At 41.7% G+C, this 23,609-nt stretch overlaps 1 protein-coding gene across 2 annotated transcripts in view; it reads right to left on the reverse strand.

Moving 5' to 3' along the window:
• The window catches only part of LOC118121905 (voltage-gated potassium channel subunit beta-2), a 26,171-nt gene extending 3,715 nt beyond the window's left edge, over window positions 1–22,456 (reverse strand). The window contains exons 1-9 of one of the 2 annotated variants that reach the window (XM_035178155.2): window positions 14,930–16,140; window positions 3,339–3,382; window positions 3,210–3,247; window positions 2,837–2,916; window positions 2,543–2,587; window positions 1,940–1,984; window positions 1,775–1,818; window positions 334–420; window positions 93–178 (exon numbers count right to left, since the gene is read on the reverse strand). In XM_035178155.2, coding sequence (XP_035034046.1) covers window positions 93–178; window positions 334–420; window positions 1,775–1,818; window positions 1,940–1,984; window positions 2,543–2,587; window positions 2,837–2,916; window positions 3,210–3,247; window positions 3,339–3,382; window positions 14,930–15,243 — 783 coding nt within the window. In that variant the 5' untranslated portion in view covers window positions 15,244–16,140. Of the gene's footprint in view, window positions 1–92; window positions 179–333; window positions 421–1,774; window positions 1,819–1,939; window positions 1,985–2,542; window positions 2,588–2,836; window positions 2,917–3,209; window positions 3,248–3,338; window positions 3,383–14,929; window positions 16,141–21,756 lie in introns of those variants that run through there. The other variant, XM_035178156.2, reaches the window with a different exon arrangement.
• Between the last annotated feature and the right edge of the window lie 1,153 nt (window positions 22,457–23,609).

Here is a 23,609-nt window from a genome sequence, read left to right on the forward strand (position 1 = left end):
AACATCACTAGGATTATTTTGTATTCAATTGCTGCCATCCTTTTCACCTAAATCTTACACACTGGACCTTTAAATGGGAGATGAGCACTCACCATGATTTCCATGGCACTCCAGCGTGAGGTTCCCCAGTACATGGCCATACCCTGGTTTATTACAAAGGTCATGGCCCGTACAATCTCTGCAAATCACAGCATATAACATCATATTAAAGTTACGCAATTCTGATCACTTGAAGGCAATGGATTACAGATGTTTCACACATAAACCGTATATTACAAGATCTCTGCACATCAGCAAACAAGAATAATCATTTCATTAACATCTGTAACTGACCTTCCATCGGACTGTTGACATCATTTCTGTTGGCAAAAACAATGTCCACATAATCGAGCTGGAGTCTTGATAAGGATCCTCTTAAACCTGTCACAAACAATGGTCAGTTGTTAAGGGAGATCGTCACTAAAAACACAAGAGGCCCTCTCGTAAACCTGGCACAACAAGGGGCCAACCACCACACGAATGTCTTTGCTACATTCAGACCGAAGCAGTTGTCATTTCCCTGTCCAACACCTACGTTATTTAAATAGCAAATGCACTTACACCCATCTGAGCACCCATGGGCTCGTTGGTCTTTAAATGAAGTGTGATCAGGCACATTAATGGCACGTTGCAAGAGGGAGTAGGAAACAGTTGTACTTTTGCCCAATAACAGCCTGGTCTGAAGTCAGTGGTGCAGTATCTGTTATTTTAAAGGTACATTTTGACGATCAAACATGTTGACGACACAGATTCCCAATAAATCCTTGGCAATGGTCCAGTGAGTAAATTAGTGGAGGGAAAAACGATAAATTATTCTAGAGGACGTTACTGTTTTTTTTTATTTCTGCACTGTATTTTCCACTTCTAACTTTTTAGGATCAGTATCTGCCAACTTTTCAAACTCTGGTTTGTCTGTAATTTGATTTTAAGTTTTAGAAATGTTAAAAGCATGTGTGCGAAATCCAAATATGAGCCATGTCCCTGCATGCTCTGCAAAGACCTTGAGAGCTGCACACTGTTTGAGTATTATGTAATTGCCTAAATTTAAAAGTCTCATGACAATGACATAGTCAAACAGCCCATTCAACTCTTTGGTAAATGGTCCTGCGGCCACACTGCTTACAAAAATAACTAAGATGACGACCGTATACAAAGACAACAGCGTGTGAGCTTTATTTACTAATGTTTTTTAAGGTAGTGGGCTTGGAGGCTCAGAGGCTTGACCTCTACGTTCCCTATTCTGTACCCATAAGTAGCCCCCATATAAAGCATATAATTAATTAGATTTCAAGGTATCTTGAAGTACTAAATGTGACATGAAGTGGCTTTAACTGAGTGAGACAAAATATGCTTATCATCAGATTTTTTAATCAAAATGCAGGTCTCTTTAGGGATTGAACGAATGCATCCTGGGAAACATTTCCTCTACAATAATGGCACAATTCTATTCAATCGATGAATGTAAACTCGGTAATAATACAAATTGACCACTTTTCTATATTTGATTTGTATAAAATGACTTTAGGATGAACTGAGCTTTTCTGGTCTTAAGCCCAAGACTTATTTTGTTATTATCCTTTAAAGTAAATTATTTCCAGAAACATTAAGTGAAGAATGTGTGTGTGAAAGGGTGAATGGTAATAAACTGTACTGTGAAGTGCTTTGAGTGTTCATCAAGACTAGAAAAGCTCAGACCACAAACAGACCATTACATGTAAAAAAAAAATATCATTACCTTCAATAATGTGCTTTCTGGAGAGTCCTCTCTCTGTCTCAGCTCTGTGGAGTGTGGAAAATACACATTAAAGATATTCTGCTGAAATGATAAAAGCAAACAATGATTTCGAATGAGAAACAAACAGTCTAACACATAGAAATAGTCCCTTAGTGCTTCACTTACTGGCCTCCCCAATAGATTTTTGTTGTGATGACAAAACTTGAACGCCTGGCAAGGACACAAGAGAGTTAGGAGCACAGATTTAGTATGAAGATAGAATTTTATTAAAGTCTTTTTATTCTTCAAATACTTTGTATACTGTCATTATTTTGTTTGGCTATAGTAAACTCTGTGCCTGTAATAATAGGTATTTTACATTAAAATAAAAATTTATACCAGTTATGTGTTTTTACATCCACAAATCAATCTGAGACAGTCAATTGTAGTGACAAATGTTGTCGAAAGGCCTAATTTCAAGTTTGACTTATATTTATCGATATTTTTTCCCAGCAGTAAAAATATCTCAAGCGTTTCCCACACAAATGTAGTGGTTGGACAAGTCAGAGACCTAGTATAGTGAACTGGGAAGTTTATTTTCACATGTTCACATTTTTATCCTTTTATTGTCTTTCTGAGACTAAAGCTCCTCATTTGTGTAAAAAATATAGCTTTCCCTTGAGATAATTTAACAGTGCGTCTGTGCCAGTGGTAACAAAAACATGTGGAAATGCAGTGCATTTCAGAAAAGCAAGGAATTATTAAGATTTCAAAAGTCAGTTAAATCACCTCCATCCTTTCTTCTTGATGATGTTCCCCAGAGTGATTTCCGCTCTGTGGAGAAGCACATCATTGATCATGACGGGTTGACACAAACTTCACATCGCTGCACAACAATATTAAAAATCTACAAACATGTGATATGTTAGAAAACTGAAGACTCTCAGTTGTTTATCTGCCTCAAGAGAGACGTTGCAGTCAGAGGATGCGAAGGACACATAAAAGTACTGATGCAAAAAAACATCGGTGTGTGAGAAAAGCAGAAGATTTAATTGGCGCGCAGAGGAGAAAGTGAAGCCTGACCTTCCAGAGGCGTATACCTCCGCCGTGTCAAACAGGTTCACTCCGTTCTCATAAGCTATGTTCATCAGGTTCTCGGCCATCTGAGGGAACAGAAAAATTGATACTGAGAGACGGAGGCGACAGATAAATTCCAATTACCCAGAGGTCGTCCATGAAGGGCACTATGCAGAGAGGATAATACATTAGAGAAAACAGACAATATTTCAACAAGCTGCTGTAGTTTCAAGGTCTGTCGGACTTTCTCTGTTCTATAATTGGAAAACAATCAGAGATTTGCGTTCCTGGCGCCCGGTGTTTTCCACAAAAGCAATACGAGCAAGTGTGTTGGGAATCGACGTCTCACGCAAACACAGAGAGAGAAAACGGCTCTCACCTCATCAGAGATCTGTGATCCAAATGTCACCCAGGTGCCTGAGCGAGAGGAGAGGAGAGACAGAGACGTTGGTTTTGTTTGAGGGGTTGAAACAGAGATGAGTATTTTCCTGCCTTCAAACCAACTCACCTAACCCGAGGCAGGAAACGCGTAGGCCTGACTTCCCAAGATTCCTGTGGAGGGAAAAAAAAAAAGCACAGAAATAAATAGTGGAAAAAGACACGATGGTGTGTGGGCATTAAGAATACGTTTTTCACACACATCAGTCACAGGTGAGCTCATTACTGTACAACTGAATGACATGGTTACGCTATCGTCACTTTTATTAAGCAGTGAGGGAATTTGAGATACTTTACTTGATTATATTTTCTATATTTTATTGTTTATTTCTATTTCTCTTCTAGATTTATATGACTGCTCTGGTGACTCATTTCCTTGGGTAATATTTTAAGTCCCCCTGATTTAGCAATATATAAACATTTGGTAAATGGGTAATAACATGTTATAGCAACGACATGTACGTATTACTGTACATTATTTGTAAGCAGTTACAATTTATGCAATGAAGACTTGCAATTAATAATTTATTATTTAATTTTTTACATTATTACAGCTCTGTTTTAACATACTGTCATCTATTGTTTATAAACGCCAAAGACTAGTTATAATAATAACGTAATAGTTATATGTTATCAAATAATTAACTAAAAACAAAGATTAATGAAACAAATGAACGTTTCAAATACATCAGTGTGATGAGAACTACCTAAAATGACGAATTCAGCTTTCAGAAAACTTTCCCACCCATTAACATGGAGCCTGGGTTGTTGACCTGTACTGCAGCCAGCCACCAGAGGGCCATCAGGATTATTTGGCTTTACCTTTGGGGAGCTGTCATGTCTTTATTTAAAGTATATAATTAAATGTCATATCTGCTTTCAAACACATTATATTGTTTCAGAAAAGATTGTATTTGAATTCGATATATTTGACCACAAATTATGATGATACATTTTTACTAACTAAACAGGAAGTAGTGTAATTAGCTCCACCTCATCCAGCCACATTAAAATGTTGCATATACATGTTAATGCAGCAGTAAAAATAATATACTGTGTATATTGATATAAAACTGTTGCATTTAAATTTAATTTAACTTTGATTGATAATGAACAACTTGTGCTGATAATACTATAACACTGTACTTAACATTGATGTTCTACAGTATTCATATTTATACTTTTACTCACTCTTCTTTCGTAAAATGCTTGACCAAGAATATGCAAGACTAAAACAACATATATTAAATCACTGAATGGATCACCGACGCAAAAAAGAAAAAAAATTAAATGTATTATAATGAAATGTAAGAAAATGTAGTATGACACAAGATATTAGCTCGATTTCACAAAGTGTTCCTGGATGTGACTTCTTCCTTCACTGCAGTGGCTGAGTTGAAGTCGTTCTCGCCCGTGGTTAAATGACTTCCTGCCTCTAATTATTTCTGAACAATTGACCTTTTATCCATCGTATGTTAACAGTTCAGTGTATTACACTGGGCCAGTGAGACAGCTGGAGGGGAGAGAGCTCATCTCACATAGAGGCCAGACAAAAGCTTCTTTGGTGGGTACAGTAAATGTCCCAAAATGTCCCATAAGCTTAAGAGGAGTCCATTACCCCACATGCCACATCTGGTTATCCAGACTGCTGAATGTTGAAGGGTGAGCGGGGAGAAGGCGAGAGCTGCATTTCTGACCGCAGGAGCATCTCCAGCTGAAAATGATGTGGGCTTCATGCTTGCTCTCCTCCTGCATGTGTGCTCTCCCCCATTCTAATTAGCCTGGGAGCCAGCTGGAGAGGCAGCAGAACTGCAGTGCAACTCGCTGCTCGCCGTCTTCTCATCTCCAGCACCTCTCTCCCTCTCTGCCTGCCTGCCTGTCTGCCTGCCTGTCTGCCTGCCTGTCTGCCTGCCTGCCTGTCTGCATGCCTGTCTGCTTGCCCGCCTGCCTGCATCCGCCACAAATAGCCAAATGCAAAAAGACAGACTGTCAGAGCATTTACACTCAGTCGAACGAGCCCTGCTTTTATTTTCCCTGGTCTATTTTTAAAGCCTGACCTTAAGCTATTTTTAGTTTCCTGCATATGTAAGCGTTTGTGTCCCTCTTTGTGTGTGTGAGCAGTGCGGGGGGGGTGTCAGTGTTCATGTGTGGACCACATATTGTTTTTGTCGATACCTTCAACTCAGTCAAAATAGCGCACAGGTGGAAGGTCTGGGATTCTTTATAAAGGAGAAAAACATGTGAGTAGAGTTTGATGTCGCTGAGTCTTTGCTCTTGTTCACCATATTTCAACCAATGACGGCTCTGCATGTTCCCACACACTGACAGTCACTTTGAACACTGCTAGTAAATATAAATGAGGCACATGGGAGAAAACACACTTCAGAGATTCTTTTTTAAAAAGCTTCTTCTCTTTTACTGGTGTTTGTTTGTGACATTCATCAAATTATACCATTTTGCCTCAAATTCACTTGGGGGACATTAAAGGAATTTTTTTGTCCAGGAATATTTGAGAAGGTAACACCAGGATGCAGGTCTAAAGCCGAAATCTTGAGAGCATACATTGTTTTGTCTCGAAGTGAAGCCCCAAACTGGACTCTTATTTTTAAAAATACATGTTATGTTGTATATATTGAGCATTCTGGGTGTTTTTATCATATCACCAAACCTCATGAAGCTTAAGGGAATTGAGGAAAACAGATTCTTTGCGAATTGTGTGTAGATTCTCTGTTATTTAGCCTGACAGTGGCGTGTCTGGGGTTTTTCTAAATTAGGGGTCATAAAGGGAAAGGGAATTGGCATAGAGGGACCACACGTTGATCCATGCACAATTCCTAATTAAGTTGAGTTCACATTTGAGTCATTCCTTGTTTTCTGTTAGCTCTATAGCTTTGAGCAAAACAACATATCATTGACTATATTTAAAAAATTGTGTACTTCAAAAAAGCTTACAAAATAAAAATCCTTGAATTGTCATATTTATCATATCTAAAGAAAAAATGCGAGTCCTGGGTCACTTTAATGGCCAATCACATTTCACCGGGGGCCAGTGGCCCCTGGCCCTGCCCCTGTATCTGCCCCTGTGGCCTTAGGCTATCTAGTGCTTGTAATGAATGAGAAATAATTACACTAATAATACCAAGTTTCAACTGTGCCCCCTTAGAAACACCTTCTTTCAATGTTTCCCTTTTTAAATTCGTAGCGGGACGAACAACACAAAGGTTATGTGTGGCAAATACTAAAACATGAGTCAGCATTAGGGGATTATCAAGCATCCAGTCGCATCCACCACTCGTACACAAATTCAGGCCTCTTCTGTTTCAGTGCATTTGTATTCAGTGTGCTTTTTTAATATGGAAAACAAGTGCGTGAGACATGTTCTACAAGCACATCCTGACAGGAGAGGACATGAGGAACCAGGGTGAAATCCACAGAAAATACCCTTTTCTTTAATTTGTGGGCAGTGGAGGATGTCATTATTTGTGTGTGTGTGTGTGTGTGTGTGTGTGTGTGTGTGTGTGTGTGTGTGTGTGTGTGTGTGTGTGTGGGTGTGTGTGTGTGTGGGGCAACCGGTCGCCCCCTCCTGCTCTCTCTCAACTCCGCCGCTCACTGCAGTGCTGCAGTCTGCTAAATTACTATCAGTGAGTGTGAGGAGACACATGCTCTCTCTTTCCTCTCACTATCTCCCTCATGACAGTCTTTCCCACTTCCTCTCTAGCATGGTCACACCATCACACACACACATGCATGCACAGACGCTCGGCCTATATATTTCCCCTGACATGGATTCGACGTACGTTATGTGAGAACTGATGAGATCTATACTGCGTGACGGTCAGTAGGGCCGCTTTCCATGCTTTCACGTGGAAATTCACGCTTGACGAGAACTACACTGGAACACAGGCACAGATCTACGCACGGCCATGCATGAATGCGCCCATGAGCAGGGCACACAGAAACACAGATGCTTCACTGTTGCCATCATAAATGGGCCTTCCCATGTTTTCCTATCTACTTTTCCACTGACCATAAATCATGAAGTCCAAACAAGGTGATTACGGGGCCCGTAGCGTACCATGCATTATTAATGGTGGAGAGAGAGAGAGGAGGCACACAGGTGCTCCGTCACGGTGGAGTCAGCATTTTAACCTGTGCTGACATTTACAGTTAGTTTTCACCTGAGACAGGAGGAAGACACTCTGTACAGATGGTTAGGTGCATATGATGGGAGTTTTTTTTTTCTGCAGTTGTCATAAAATGCCACACACACGCTGAGCAGGCTTTTCTCCGGAGGGAAGCAAACCTAGATATTAATAACACTCACGTCAGACGGTGTTTACGTGTGTGTGTGTGTGTGTGTGTGTGTGTGTGTGTGTGTGTGTGTGTGTGTGTGTGTGTGTGTGTGTGTGTGTGTGTGTGTGTGCTTGTACATGCATTTTCAGAGCACAATCTGTGGGGAGATAGTGGACTGTCTGCTCTCTTTAATTATTACTGTTTACTCTGTTTCTGGGTTTTAAAGGGTCAGTTCATCCAAATTACAAAGAGTATTTATCCATGCAGCCTTTTGGGGCTAAACACCTCAACACAGGTGAAAACATTATTTATTCGTGGTGCTCACTGCAGTGACAGCTTTTGCCATCACAGGCCCCACGCTATAGAATTTGCTCCTCATTGGACTTGAACAGACTTATTCTCTGTCTTCTTTTAAATCCCTCTATTGTATTGTTCTCTTTAATTTCATTTTTCTTAACAAACACCAGCATCTCTTTTTCTGTTGTCAGCGTCGTTGTTACTCTGGATCATACAGAGATTTGTAGCAGGGACTTCTCAGTAGAAAGTAGTTTCCCTGAAAAGATTCTCCAGTGTGTCCAGGACACTGTTTCTGAACAAAAAGACCCCAACTCACTTCACGATGAGAAAGATAATGAGAACATTTTTTTTTTTTGTCTGATCCGACTCTTTAGCTCTGAGGGACAAGAACCCAGCGTAATTCAGTCAGCGCACTAATTCTTGCTTTGGCTATTATTAATGTTCCATGATGTTTTTAATTCAGTTATATTGTAACAGTTAGGAAAGTAGGGCTGCCCTCATTATGAAATACCCACGCTGTGAGCGGAGCACTCGCTCAGGCACACAGACACAAACTCAGCTGCTCTCCTCCGATCGCCAGTCGCTGACACTTGTATTATCTGAGTTTGAAGTAGTGAAGTGTTGCAGCTAAGAGATTCACACCAGCTGATGTTAAATGTGTAAACAGAGGAGACATGTATGTTTTCCAGTTTAAATCTTGAGACTGGACATGAAGTTATGTGTGTAAGACTCCTGATTATGTTTGTGAAGGGGGAGTACAATGTGATACGAGGCTGAAACACTATGAAAACAACTATATACTTTGAATTTTAAATCATCTCAACATGATCAGTAGTTGAAGAAGTCTTTGTCTGTGGAGAGAGGGATGAGGATGAATATTAGAATGATAAGCCCGTCCCTGGGTCTGCTGCCTCGTATACAAGTTTCTCTTGTTTCTTGAAATCAATAACATGTCATCCGAGCTACTTTACCAAAATGTAGTAGCAGAATTCATTGAAGCGCTTAAAATACCATTAAAGTCTGTACAGATTACAATTTGGCTTTTTGACTTTTGAAAAACATTTGAAATTTGTTAGATTATCCTAAAAACTGAATTAGATGAATGTTGTGAAAAATACTATTTGTTTTCAATCTTTTCAGTGGGATTATTTTGAATTGCAAACACACAGGCCAAATATAAATACCCAACTTTTCATTGAAACAAGGCAACTTTTTTTGTTTATCTTTTTATGTAATTATGTAAGTCATTTATCAGCAATGTTTCATTTTATCCTCACACCATGGATGTAGTTCTGCTGGAACAATGCTCTGCCATCTTTCTTTAAAACATAATCAATTTGAAATGTATATAAATATGTTTAAGTCATTTACATGAATAATTATGATCCAGTAATCACTAATGCCCACAGGTACATGTTATTTAAAGATATCAATTTAAACTGGAATCGTCAAAGTTGTCGTCGTAGGCTATTGACATTTAAGGTGTACTGATTGTATCACATCATGCAAGACCAAAATTCCACCTTAAGAGTAACTTTGAGTGGCACAGTGAGTTGAAATCGTACTTAACTGATGTTAACTAGTAGCCTGAAGATGAGAAGGCAGAAGAGCATCCCTCTATCCATCATTCATGATTCTGACAGTTTATCTAATTGTGATGCATTTGCAAAGAAACGTTACAGAAGCAGCTTATTAAACTTTGGCTGCGTGTGCTGCATCCATTCTGCTGGAGGTGGAAGCTTGTTTAGCATTTATTCAAAGTATCGTCTATTAGATTAGCCTGAACTCTGCCTTCACTGCAAGTCTTCCTCAGAATGGATTCTTTCCAATGTGGCTTCCTTTGCTCGACACAAGTAAATAAATAATTCAATGTACAAGCTACTTGTGTTCACTCCCCTGTATTGTGTATACAACCTGTAATTCTGCTGCATTATGGTCTCAACATGAAGAAACTATTCATAAAGTCTAACATTTGACAGTTGTTGTTCACGTATACTTGACTCATTTAGAAAATCTAAACTTGCCACCTAGGGAGCAAAGGTAACAACCTGGGAAACGAGCCACAAGGAGCCTGGGCTCATATCCGGTACTTTAACAAATAGCATTATACCCATGCATCACACCAGTATGACTGTTAATTCAAACTAAAAGCAAAATAGGAAATAGATTTCCTCATCGACCTTATATAAATGTGTAACAACTAAAGCTGCTTACAAACATGCATTGAACCCCAGACATTCTCCATTTGCTCCAGACAATCTCCAGAGTTTTTTCTTGAAAGCCCTCTTGTAAAATCTCTGGATAATGAGTGAGCCCATATGAGGAAACTGCAGGACAGACAAAAACACATGGATTTTGCTGCAGATATTATGCGTAATAACCTCCTTCCCTCTTGCTCTACCCAGACACCACCCCTCACCTGAATGTTCCGGTGATTTTTCGTGTTGTTGTGAATGCGTCTAATTCTGACAATCTTCTTCATATGTGTGGATCCAGTCACCCGGACATTTTCATGTATGAAAACAGCTCAAGACATGGAAAGAGCTTAGATTGAGATCATATATGTGGAGCCTAAATACCTTTTGAGTCTTTCCCAGGACCTGTGAAGCCTTTTTTTTCAGACCGTGCCTCAGCTCTTACATAATGACATGCAATGATGAGTTTATCTCTACCAGAACACACTGTCAGACCTTGACCACACTCCGAACAACGAGATGTGGATTTTCTACCCGTCCACAGGCTGATATTGACAGATGCAAGCCGTGTCAAACTGCACTGACCCTGCAGTCACGTCACATCTCCAACAGACAAAGTTATCTGCTTCATGTGCACAAGTTGAAAACAAATGTTTGTGTGGGGTTAATGTGGTGTGGATGTGTAGCTGCAGCTGCATGAATAATAATGATCTAAACTGTTGCTCATGTTTCATTATTTATAACTATACATTCAGCAGCCTAGTAGGTGGTAGATGAAATAAGCAGTCAGATTTTTTGCAGTTTAGCAGCCAAAACAGATCGTAGTGTGGATATATTTCAGTTACGAGCCACTGAGATAACGTCTGACTTTTTAAAACTTGTTGCAAGACCTCAGCGTGATGATCAATTATCAGTTCACTGATCTGGAAACTCAACAAAAGTCCAGGGAGAGAAAAGTTTAATGACAATATCTTGTTGCAGCACATTGTCTTATTCCCCTCTCTGCTACCCAAACCATTTGTTTCCAATGATTACTAACCATGACAACAATGTGAGGCCAAATTACTTAATTATCCCTTAATTATTATCCTATAATGACTACGCTATGTGAAACGCACATTATATCACTCTCTTCTAGCAATTGTTTTTCCACAGCTTTTTGTGAGTTTTATTTATGAGGCAACTGTAAAACCACATTACTTAAAGTAAATAGTCTTCGATCAAATCTATAAACTGAAGCTGTTAAGTGTGTGTGTGTGTGTGTGTTAGTGTGTGTGTGTGTGTGCCCTCAGTGTGTATAAAGGCTAACTTTAACTGTGAGAGTAATAAGACTGAGGCCGGATCGGTGTCTCCGAGCACTAAATGACCACAATATTTCTGTAAACCCTGACAGGACTGTTCATCAGACACCAATGATTCCATCATTACTTCGGCAGCTGCTGAGTTCAGCCTTTCAAAACTCACTGTTCAAGTGCACTCTGTTAGAGAACAGAAGCTCTCTGCGTCACTGAATGTCAGGACTCTTCAACTCCTCATGCAAATGCAAATACATGCAGACCTCCAGTTATACTGAATATTCTGTAATGTTACTGTTGGGGTATTTAGTTTGGACATTTGTTATCTGTTTATAATTTCATTCTACTTCCATAAATAAATAAATCAAGAGTGTGGAAATTCATTTCAAAGTTTAGCAAAATAATTTTAACCAGAGATCCACTATCATCCAACTTTTTCCAGAGCTTTCTACCACGTAACCGCATCTGAGGGAATTCCCACTAAGACTCGAGTCAGTATTATTTTGTCCAAGATAGTAGCAGTGCCCAAATCTTTGGAACTGAATTCAGTGTGTTTAACCCATAGACTTTTGGACGTTAAATGAATTGGTTTCTATCATTTTAGGTAGTTCTTATCACAGAAATGTATGTTCACATGTAATGTTTTTCTATTAAATGTGGTTTCATTACTTATTTGATACTATGAAATGCTGTGACACGTCATAATTGACAGCTGACACTGATTTGTGATTGGTGGAGCGCATGTGTCAGCAGGACGTCGATACCTCAGCTCCATCACTATTGCGAAGACTCTGGTGTTCGTATCTGGAATATTTTAACTTCATTTCTGAATAGTGGGAGGAAGTTGAGACACGTCGTCCATCTTTATATACAGTCTGTGGTTTAACACAAGAGCTGGGGTTTTGCTTTTTAAAGGGACGTCTGTGGTAGACAATACCTACTGGTCGAAATAAATTAAGACATTCAATCTGTTCTGTCCATATGAAGCTAGCACCAGCACCTGGTTAGATAAGCTTAGTATAAAGTTAAAAAATAAAAAAAAAGAGGAAATGGCTAGCCAGCATCTCTAAAGCTCATTTAGCATGTGGCAATTAACAGGTTAAATCATCTTTGTTTAATCTTAACAAAAACTGAAGGGTCTTTGGTCTTTGTGCTAAGCTAAGCTAAGCTAAGCTAAGCAGCTACTTGCTCTGGTTTCACATTTACTGTACAGTCATGGCATAGATCTTCTCATCTAACTCTTGGGAAACAAACAATTAAGATGATTTACTAAAAGTTCTGGACACTTAATTTGCCCATTTATGAGCTGGGGCACCCCGAGATGACAGATTTAGAAACAGCAGAACGGTGTCATCATCCTTGAAATGTTCCTTGTCTGTCCCGCTGTCCTGGAGGTTATTACACAGCCTCAGAACAGTCATTAACAAAATTGGACTCTCTTTCCTGCTGTATCTTTTATGTACCAATGCCTTTCTTTCCTCCTTGCATACTCCCTCTCTCAATCATGCATAAAGCTAATGGCAGCCGGCTGCCTGCCACCGTGACCATTAACAAACAAAGATCCATGAGAAATGTCCGACAGTGGCAGATAAATCTATTTTGGAGAAGAACCTGACCTGCTTACCAGGTTGCTGTTGGTGAAAGGAGAGCGCCTTGTTACCGTAGAAACGGCCAATTTGCTGACTGACAGAACTTTGCTGGAGTGACTTCTACACCCACCACTCCACAGGTCCCCCGCCAAAATAAGGGCCACTGTCGATTTCAATGCATTTAAAGGAAAATTTGTCGGAAATGAAGAGAGTTTGATTAAAGAAAAGATACGAGGAGATTCAATAGATTTGGGGCAGGGGATGACAGCAGGGGCTCATGGGAGTGATAACTAGCAGCAGGTGCCATTGTCTGTGACCTGCCGCTCAGTGATGCTCAGGTTAATGAGATAGCGGTGGTATTAGAAAACATGCAGTCAAACAGGGCAGACACAGATAGGTGCCTCCTGGGGAATGGAAAACAGACGAGATCAAGGTGACATGCATTCATTCACTTTCTGATCTGCCGTGGTATTCGTTTCTCCTCAATCAGCGTCGTGTCAGGAAATCTCCAACATTCATTCACTGCACAGACTTATACAGCATGTGGACGGGTTTCATGCACAGCCCTGTTTCTTCAGTCTGCTGGGGTGTAAAATGGAGAACGTGTGACCGCTGTGCTGCCACCAACAGATTTCCGTGGCCGGATGGTGGGGCTTTGAGCGGACTCTGCTGCAGAAGAGACTGATAAGCGACAGCAGTGCTGGCTGATTAGGAAATGAGACGGACAAAAACTATGCCTAGGGTGTTGCCACTGGCAACTGGTCCTGGCCATATGCTATAAAGACTTATTGTGCTGCTGCACTCCCCATTAGTGACACTTTTGCACAGACAGCAGAGCGACTAGAATCATCCAACCCAATCGGAGGTATGTGCGCACTTCTCCAGGAAGAAAAGAAACAGAGGAGATATCTGGGTTTCATCTTGTGCCTCGTTCCCTTTTTAAACATCCCATTAAATGAAACTAAATTGACTGACCAGAATGGCAGCAATTCAATCAACCTGATTAATAGGAAAACAGGTCATTAAAACTCTCCCACTTGTTATTGAATTTTACAGTCGAAATAAAGGAAACAGATGGTATGGGGTTACGGCCTTATAGATTATGGATGGTATAATGTTAAATGCAAGCTGCGTGTATTTTATGTGCATATTTATAAAGGTATAAATTATTTTCCACTGCTCTATGGACAGCTGTCCTTGTCAAGCTGAGGCTCTGATCCATCAAGGTGAACTGAATCTGAGTCCGTGCCAAAAGAAAACTAAAATAAAATTCCTCTCTTGCTGTTTATCTGGTCTGTTTTCTCTTTCCTACATCATGACTCAGACCCGGTGTGTGCAACAATGTTTTTTTTTGTGCAAACAATACTCCACTGCAACACCATTTTATGAAAATGAAATGCTTTTCAAACCTCCAAGAAAAGCTTGGTGTCCTGGGGTGATTTTAAGAAGAGCTTTTATTGAAGGCCAACTTTTTATTAATCTGTGATGAGGAGCAAGGGGCTAGGGCAAAAATCTGCATAAAACACATAAGCCTATGGCAAATGCTCCTATATGCATACTGTCTGTTATAGCGTGATAACACTATGGCTGTTTGCTGTGGATTATCTCAGCATTTTTACATCCATCCGAGAGAGCGCTTTTAAGAGCAAATGTCGTATCTTTTTATAATGTCACTAAAATCACTGCTCGCTGAGGTGCTCTTATCTTGGCTAATGGATATGGAGGCTGTCAGCATGGTATATTATAGAGTGTATGTTGGTAATAATTCAAGCTAACCTTAAATTCACCTCACATCTCAACAAAAACACCGACATAAAGGCTTCACGTTGAGAACAGGCCTGATCAAGTCACTGCTGGAGGATTTGCCACTGATGCCCGCCGTGATAATCTGGTACCTGAGGTCTAAAACGCCTCAATGATCAAAACCGTCTGAGTCAACCCTCCGCCACCTAACGCTGCAGCTCCCCACCTCCTCGCCAGGCCCATACTCACCTATACTTCATGCTGGTGTGGCGCCCGATGGCCTCCTTCATGTGGGCATGGCCCTGCGGCGTCTGACGGGACCCGGACCCATCCCTGGTCTTGACCGAGCCCTGGGAGGTGTAGTTACCATTGCTCCCTTGTCCACCACCTCCACCTCCTCCACCACCACCTCCTCCGCCGCCACCACCGCCTCCTCCTCCACCGCCACCGCCCCCTACTCCTCCACTGCTTCCCCCAGGAGGTGGAGCGGTGCGAAGGCCACAAAGTCGGTCCTCACTGCGACTCTTGAGGTTGTGCTCGGTGCAAGCGAAGGACACCTGCATCCTGACCCTGCTTTCCTGTGTCTCTTATTTTGAAAGTTGGGGTGGGGTGCTGATGAGAGAGGCTGGGAGGGGGCTTTGTCAGGAAAGTCACACTAACAGTAATGTCTGCAAATTGCTGGTGCTGGTTCACACTGTTTTCCCGTCGTTGCACCGTCGTGGCTGAGCGGCGATGCTCATACAGGAGAGGGCTCAGTCAGACAGGGCAGGTCAGAGATTTTGGCTGCAGAGCTGGAGGGTGCAGGCAGGAGTGCAGCCTCTAACATGACACACACGGAGTTACCGTCTGCTCTGGCTCCTGTCTGGCGATGCAAACCTGGCACTGGGCTCGCAGAGTTGTTCACACTCGCAAGATGCATCGGGGCTGCCCTCCAAAAAGCATCAGGAAGCCTGTAAGCTCGCAGCAGTCCTCAGACGGATGGGAGGAGGTGGCAGTTTTTGGAAAGCCCCAGACCCACGGTGCAAAGAGATGCCTCCCTGCAGGGTGTCACTCGCTCGGCCTCTGCCCACATACATGCACGGGCTCCTGGGTGGCTGAGGTAGGCTGGTGAAGCACTTGCCTGCTCGCTCCTCGTCTCCTCTTCAGCTGAGATGAGTTGTGTCGGACTTGAGCTGGGGAGCTCCGGACTGTGCCGCAGCAATGACACAACCACAGCTACAGGCATCCTCGCACCTCGCGTCGAAATATGACATCTTCTCCTGTCGTTTTTTTCAAGCTCATAAAAAAACAGAAAAGCGGCTCGGAGGTCGGATTTTCTTTCTTTTTTCTTACATTGCCTCGGTCCGATCCGGCTCCATGGAGGATGCGAATTCACACAGTCAAACGCCACCGATGCATCATCGCCTCAGCAGAGCCGCCTCACGCAGCATCAGATTGATGCAAGAGAGAGAGAGAGAGAGAGAGAGAGAGAGAGAGAGAGCGAGAGAGAGGGGGCAGCAACAAATACTGGAGCTAAACAACCACAGAGCCGGTTTTTCCTCTTTTTTCCATAATGTTAAGAGTCATTGAGCTCGTTCACAAACCGGCAGCAGCCACCCTGCAGCTCTCCTCCCGTTAACCGACAAAATGTCACGGTGCACGGATTGGAAAAAGAAATGATACCGGTACAGTGGCCCCAAAAAAATCAGCAGACATTTCAAACACTCGAGGATGATGATGGTGATGACTATGATGATGATGATGACGATGATGCCACTTGGCTCTGCATCATCATCCTGTTTATTATTATTATTATTATTATTATTATTATTATTATTATTATTATTATTATTATTATCTCCCAATAACTGACACACGAGCGAGCAAGTGTGGGGGTTTGCAAGATGCTCTCTCTCTCTCTCTCTCTCTCTCTCTCTCTCTCCTCTCTCTCTCTCTCTCTCTCTCTCTGGGTGTGATCTCTACATTTTCATCACACACACACACGTTTCATCACATCGTCACATTATGTTAGTGTAGCTTGCTCACTGCCGGGTCTGAAATGGCCTCCAGTGAAATAAGAATTAAAATATGTGCATGCACATTATTTTACACACGCATGTTACAGTAGAGATTATATTTATTTTTATTTTCATTTGTAGTAAAATTTAGGATATGAATAAGGATCTCAGCTGTTCCCCTCTCATCAACACCATTATCCACTACCACCACTGCCTTGACCACCATTATCACCACCACCACCATCATCACCATCATCACCATTATCCACTACCACCACCGCCTTGACCAACACCAACATCATCTTCAACAGCATCACCACTACCATCATCATCATCATCATCAACACCATTATCCACTACCACCACCACCACCATCACCAGTATCCACTACCACCACCGCCTTGACCACCACTACCATCATCATCATCATCATCATCATCATCATCATCATCATCATCATCATCATCATCATCATCATCATCATCATCAACAACACCCTCACCACCATGGTGAGGTGAGAGCAGGCTGGATCAAATCCCTCGCTGCCTTTCATCGTGGTGCAGGATTAACCAGGGATCAGGATAATCTGGTACCTGAGAGATTATCACGAGGTCCAAAAGGCCTAAATGATCAAAACCCTCTGAGTCAGATCCCTGCTGATGTGAATTAACCCACCTGAGGCCCCAGCTCCTCACCAGGCCCATAAATACTTCATGCTGGTGTTGCCCCCAGGGGCCTCATCTTCATCGCCGTCATCATAATCGTCATCATCACGTATAGTATAATATCAGTATAGTATAAAGTCCATATGCACATTCTACATTAAAACAGATGTGTATGAAGTGAAACTGTGGAATTCTCTGGACAGTGATTTCAAATGATGCTCAAATATTTTTCAATTTAAGTCGATTTGTAGAGAAACTAATTCAAACAGTATGAACTCATAGAGTAATATTGATGTTGATGATGGCAAATGATCAAAATCACATTTATTTTATTTTCAATTCTTGTCAAGTTTAAATTCACGAAGCATTTTTCAGAAGGTCCTCTGCTGTTCTACCCAGTTTCCATCACCATCAAGTACAATTTCAAAAGTCCAAATGCATGTGCAGTGCATTAAAGCAGATGTGTATTTCTGGGTATAGAGTGAAACTGTGAATAGTGATTCAAAATGTTGATCAATATTGTTCAATTTAAGAAAATGTACAAAGAAAAAATAATGGAACAGTATAAACGTATTGAGTAGTATTTGTGTTATGATGATGGCTATTGATTAATTTATAATCAATGTTATGTGATTTGTTAAAAGAAAAAAAATCAAAAAAGGGGATGGCCATTTGTATTAATGTTGTTATTTAAATGAAAGGGGCAAGTAATGTATGATTTTTCTTCGTGCTGCTCCTTTTTAATTCATGAGATGTGTTTTAGTTTATGAGTGTATTGTTTTGATTACACTGAAATGAATGAAATCCTCACATCACATCACACATCCCATTCAAATGAAGCGGAGGTGTGATTTCTGTAGCCAGGCGATGATGAGTATGTTCCTCCGAGGTCCTGTTTACAGTCTAAACTACGCTGCCGCGGCCTCGGAGAGGACTGTCACTCACAGAGAACTTTCTGTCAGCGCTCAAGTTGTTTGCTCTGCGATATCTCCTCCACACAGCGGGACGACCTGGGAAAGAAGCCGCACTTGTGCAAATAAAAATGCACACGCACATTCAGACATTCATCATCTCTGTCAGGGATGCTCTGGCGCATAATGATCACTTGCATTTGAGCAAACTGCAGATTCCAGGACGAGATGCTGCCAGCGAGTCGTTGGTAATCAGCTTTTATTTAATGGAGCTATTCAGTAGTAAGTTGGGATGAGAAGTTTCCAGCTGTACGCACGGAGAGAAGATGGGAGGGCCACCCACCGTGACATTTCAAAAAGAGATGCTTTAATGATCCTGTTAAAGCACATTCATCGCCCACATTTTTGATGTCACATTGACATTTTCATCATTACATTTTCCAAGAATCACCTCACTCACTCCAAGGTATCCCCACCTTCATCCAGTTAGTTTGAATAAATGTTAATCTAAGGCTTCGATTCACTCTCACACAGCAGCTGCTCCATCTTAAAGCTCAAATCTGAGCTTGTCCTTTGAAACATGTATTCACTTTTATGCAAACATGAATGTCTCATTAAACCGAGAGCTCGGGAAATGAGAGAATAGTTGACCATGTTTCTTATCGAGAGGCTTTATGCAACAGATCGTATAATGAGAACGTCCTTGAAAGGCTCAACGTTCAAGTCCACCATCAATCTCAGCAACAAAACTCATGTCAAAGCACGTCTCCGGTGGGTGATCCTCAATAAAATGCACCGGCTCATTTATCTAACGCCGGCCTGATCCTCTCTGCAATTCATGTAGCTATGATTTTTTTTAATTTTTTTTTTACTTTTCCCTGTAACAGATGGTAAAAAAATATTGTTTTAAATGTAGAAATATAGAGGGAGTAAGAAACAGTGGCACATTGTCCTTTATCTGAGGGCTGCAGAGATTTGAACAGCTGCTTTTGACTTCTTTGTACGAGAGCAGTGAAGAGTGGAGAGTGCTGGGTATTGTTCGTGGAGTGGCCCTTCATGAAATGTGCACATAGTTTAAGAAAGCTGAAGGCGTTTATACTCTGTGGAACTGCAACCCTGAAGTTTTCTCTCAGACATGGAAAGTTTTCCTTATGGTTTTGGTTCATCTTGAAGTTATTCATAAAGGGAGGACAGTGAGAGGCAGAGGCGGATCGACTATTTCTCTAAGTCAGGGGCCATAGAGGGGACAGTTTTGGGTCCAACCTACCTTCACAACTCCTTATTCAGTAACTTGCACATTTAAGGCATTCCTTGTTAACTTTCAAAAAGCTTAGAAAAAAAATGTCCCAACAAAATGTCATATTTATTGTTGATATTGTTAGTCAGTGACATTTATTTTTGAAAAAGCACTAGTTACAGGTTTTCAGCTAGGGCCAGTGCCCCTCTGGAACCACCCCTGGATCCACCCCTGGGCAGAGGACCTTAATTCACTGTTTTATGACTTAACTCATATTCAGACTCCGTGCAACACATTGTGTTTATAAATGTCCATCCTCTAAGCTTTGTTTCATTAGAAGTGCACGCCTTTGGCCCTTCGGTTCTGTTTGTCAACACTTAAAGCATCCGTCCCTCTTCCCCAAAATTTGCTCTGCACTCAGGAGACGAGCGGGTGTGTGGGGAAATCGTTGTTTCCAGCAAAACCCTGCAAATTAGAGAAGAGGAGCCGAGCTGTTGTGTTGATTACAAGTAATCAATTTCAGTCATGAGGAGGTTTGGAGCTGCTGCATCATTACACAAATTACCCACAGCTAACACACACACACACACACACACACACACACACACGGAAATTGCTGCCACTGAAGACACAGAAGAAAGAAGAAGAGCTGAATCATACTGTGTCTGTGTGTGTGTGTGTGTGTGTGTCTGTGTGTGTGTGTGTGTGGCTGTGTGTGTGTGGGACAACTTTACTATGGTTCACAGATCCCATGCATGCTGTTAGTAAATGCTGCAATGAGTTCTTCATCTGCTTTCTGTCACTGGTTCATTCTGATGACACCCAGTTAGCTGCAGATTTTGTTCCTTGTCTGCTTTTGAATCAAAGTGCCATAGGGCTGACTTGTCTTCAAAGGTGACGCTGCCACCTAGAGGCAACTTTACTGATGTCTTAATGACTGCTGTTCTGAGATACAGAGGAGCATTTGATTAAATTCCGTACCGAATCACGAAAACCCTGTTTCCTAAAAAGACTGTTGTAAAGCACTCATATTTTCAGCAGCCAATGAATAATAAGTGACACCCACTAATAAACCAATGATATTCTTAAACATGCCCAAATCTACGATGATGAAATATGAAACAATATGTTGCGCATTTTCTGGGTTTGTGCAGAAATACATGCCCTAAATTCAGTGAAAATGGATTTCATGGCAACGGTTTTATCCCAAAAACATACAACTGAGGCACTGTAGCATATATAAATGTATAAATATGCAACATATATGAAATGCTGTACATGTATGTACGTAAATGTTTGCATACACCATCATTCCAACTTCATCTTTTTTCTTTTTATTATTCTCTCTCTATTTTTTTGTTTTATCATTATCATACATTCACTGCACAAATCCTTTTTTTTATACATACATAAATATTTTCTACGACGGCTTTAAGTTTGATCAACAGAACACGCGCTAATGTGAAATTGTGAGAACTCTGGCACTCCCATAATACAGTGCTGTTTTTAAAAAAAAGCCCTGTAACAACCCAGTGTCTGTCCCCTGCTGTCAGATCATGCATCGTTAACCCTAAACTTCTGCCCCACTGATGTCGGCCCCGTCAGGCTGTCCTTAGGAGGTCGACAATAGACAATGGCTGTTGTAAAAGTCTCATTTAAGTTCCCTGCATTACGCGTTAACATTAGTGAGCCGGAACAGCCAGATGTGTCTGCGGTCCAGCCACATTTATTCAGCACTGCAGTTGCTTTTGAAATCTCGTCAGACGCCTGATATTTCTTTCTAGGTCACTGGTAAAAAAAAAAAGCCACTCCAAATATATTTCTTTCTCTCTTCTATTTTTCCCCCCTCAAACATGAAAGACGTCTCTGCTCACTGCCACCGATTGCAGTCCTCTTCAAATTCTCGACTACATTCGTGCATTAGCGATAAATTGGAGAAATATTAATCGTGTTATTTAGAAAGATGGTTTTAGTGCTCAGGATGGTCTGATGCTCTCCGTCTGAAAAGCTGAATGTTTTTGTTTCTTCTGCGGTTTCTCTTTAGAAGCCGCTGATAATCAAAGTGGCTACAGTATAAAGTCAGCAGGTTTAAGGCATCATGTCTATATTTGGTTGTGTGTTATTTTCAATTCCAGGTTTAAGATCTAATTATTTTCATTTTCACAAAAGCAACATTATGATTTCACCTAACTTTGCAGTACTTGCCATTCGAACATTTTAAGACATCTCCTGATCTCTCACCTTGTCCTGCCTGCGTCCCTCTCACCTGTATGTCATGGCGGAGCGCTCAGCCTCGCACTCGGCCAGCGAGAGGCCACACTCCCTCAGGTAGAGCTCCAGTCGGCGTCGCTCCACCAGCCTGTGCGCCGCCTCCAGGATCTGTGAAGCTAGGGCCTCAGACTCAGTCCTCTGGTCCGGGGTCTTGCTGCTCCGGGCTCCAGATTTGGCCACGATGCTCCCCGAGGAGGACGACGCCTTGGGCTTCTTGCTGAAGCCATAGAGGTCCTCCACCGAGTACTTCCCCCCCTTTCCCCCTCCGGAGCCACCGCGGCTGGCAAACATTGTTATCTGGGAGTCAGGTGCAGGAGCTGAGGAAAATCGTTCCCCTCCGTTGCTCGGTTCTTACCTTTCTAAGTCTACTTTAGGCGAAAGCAGCTCCTGACTTAGAAAGAAAACAACAAGGCAGAGCTATTTTGATAAGAGATTCATGGAGATTTGAAGCATCCGGCCCAAGGATGCCAGACATCAAACCGCTGGAGACGACAACTTAAAGCACCTGTAAAATATCAAAAGGTCTTGATTGCTCCTTTGTGGAGTCTCAATCCAAAATAAAACAAAGCCCGTCCTAACATGTCAGCAGCAACACCCAGTCACAGTCAATGACTCCTGCTGATGTGAGGTGCTGTTTTGAGTAAAAATGGATGGGAAAAGCAATCAGCATCTTTCTCTCTTTATCTCTCAAAGGAGGGACAGTGAGGGATTTGTGTTGAAGCCCCACCAGCTTACATTTGACGAGATTAAGAGAACGCCCGGATGAAGTATCTGTTCTTCCCTGGCTGCGATATAATCGGAGTCAGTCGAGGCTGCGAGAGTTCAGCTCTCAGAGCTTTTACGCAGACACTCAGCGGTAAGATTATTTTGGCTACATGCACATGTGATTAGTTGATCTTCAAACTTCATCCCAACCAACAGCCCCACGGCCTCCTAGCTCCTGTTGGGTCGAACAAAAGGCGAGTGGCCCCCTCCCAAAGCCTGGCGCCGGCTTCAGCCCAGTGCCGAGTGTTGTTGTTGGGCCAAACCCCAAGTGTCTGCTTTCATACAAACCATGAAGAAGCTCTAAACTAAAATCTTTTACTCCTTGTGAAAAGGCGAGGACGTCGTCTTAGAGATAAAATGAAAACAAGTTAAGGGTTTGTATTTATATAGCACTTTTCTACTCAAACCAATTTACAGTACAGTTTTGCCATCACTTTCGGGATCGAACCCTTCTACCTCTTCTGGTAAGTGGACGACCAACTCTACCTCCTAAGCCACAGCCGCCAGATGGAGGAAAAATTGAAACACGGGAAGCTTCAGTTCAGCGAAATTATGATGTTTGCGGGGAGGATTTTCTTCTCAACAGTATATGCATAGTCATTGACCTCTTAATCTACCACATGCATATAGTGATCAAATCTGAATTTAAAGATCTAATACTGTAATCTGAATCTTGCATGAAGATAATGACTTCATGCTCTCCCACCACAACTGTGCACTGGTTCAACCCCCAAGGGTAAAAATAAAACCAATCGGATTGATTCACATTTAGAATTTGGGTTTTCTTACATGTCCTCATGTAACACACCATGGGTTAAAGGTTGTGTACATAGGATTACAAATCTATCAATGGCTCAATTGATAAATGGATGTACACAAGATCCCAAAGGTCAAGCTCATTGACTGTCTGAGAATCCATTCATGCATCTGTGCGACCGCTTCTGACCTCCTTCATCTTCCAGCTGTCATGGCTGTCCAGGCCCTGCTGTCTCCTAAAACTACGCCCCACCTCTGCTGCAGTGGCTTTTAGAAGCAGAGATCATCTGGGATTAAGTTGCAGCTATAATCGCTCTTTCGAGTGAC

Source organism: Hippoglossus stenolepis, chromosome 15 (genome assembly GCF_022539355.2).
Source record: "Hippoglossus stenolepis isolate QCI-W04-F060 chromosome 15, HSTE1.2, whole genome shotgun sequence".
NCBI classification, from domain to species: domain Eukaryota; kingdom Metazoa; phylum Chordata; class Actinopteri; order Pleuronectiformes; family Pleuronectidae; genus Hippoglossus; species Hippoglossus stenolepis.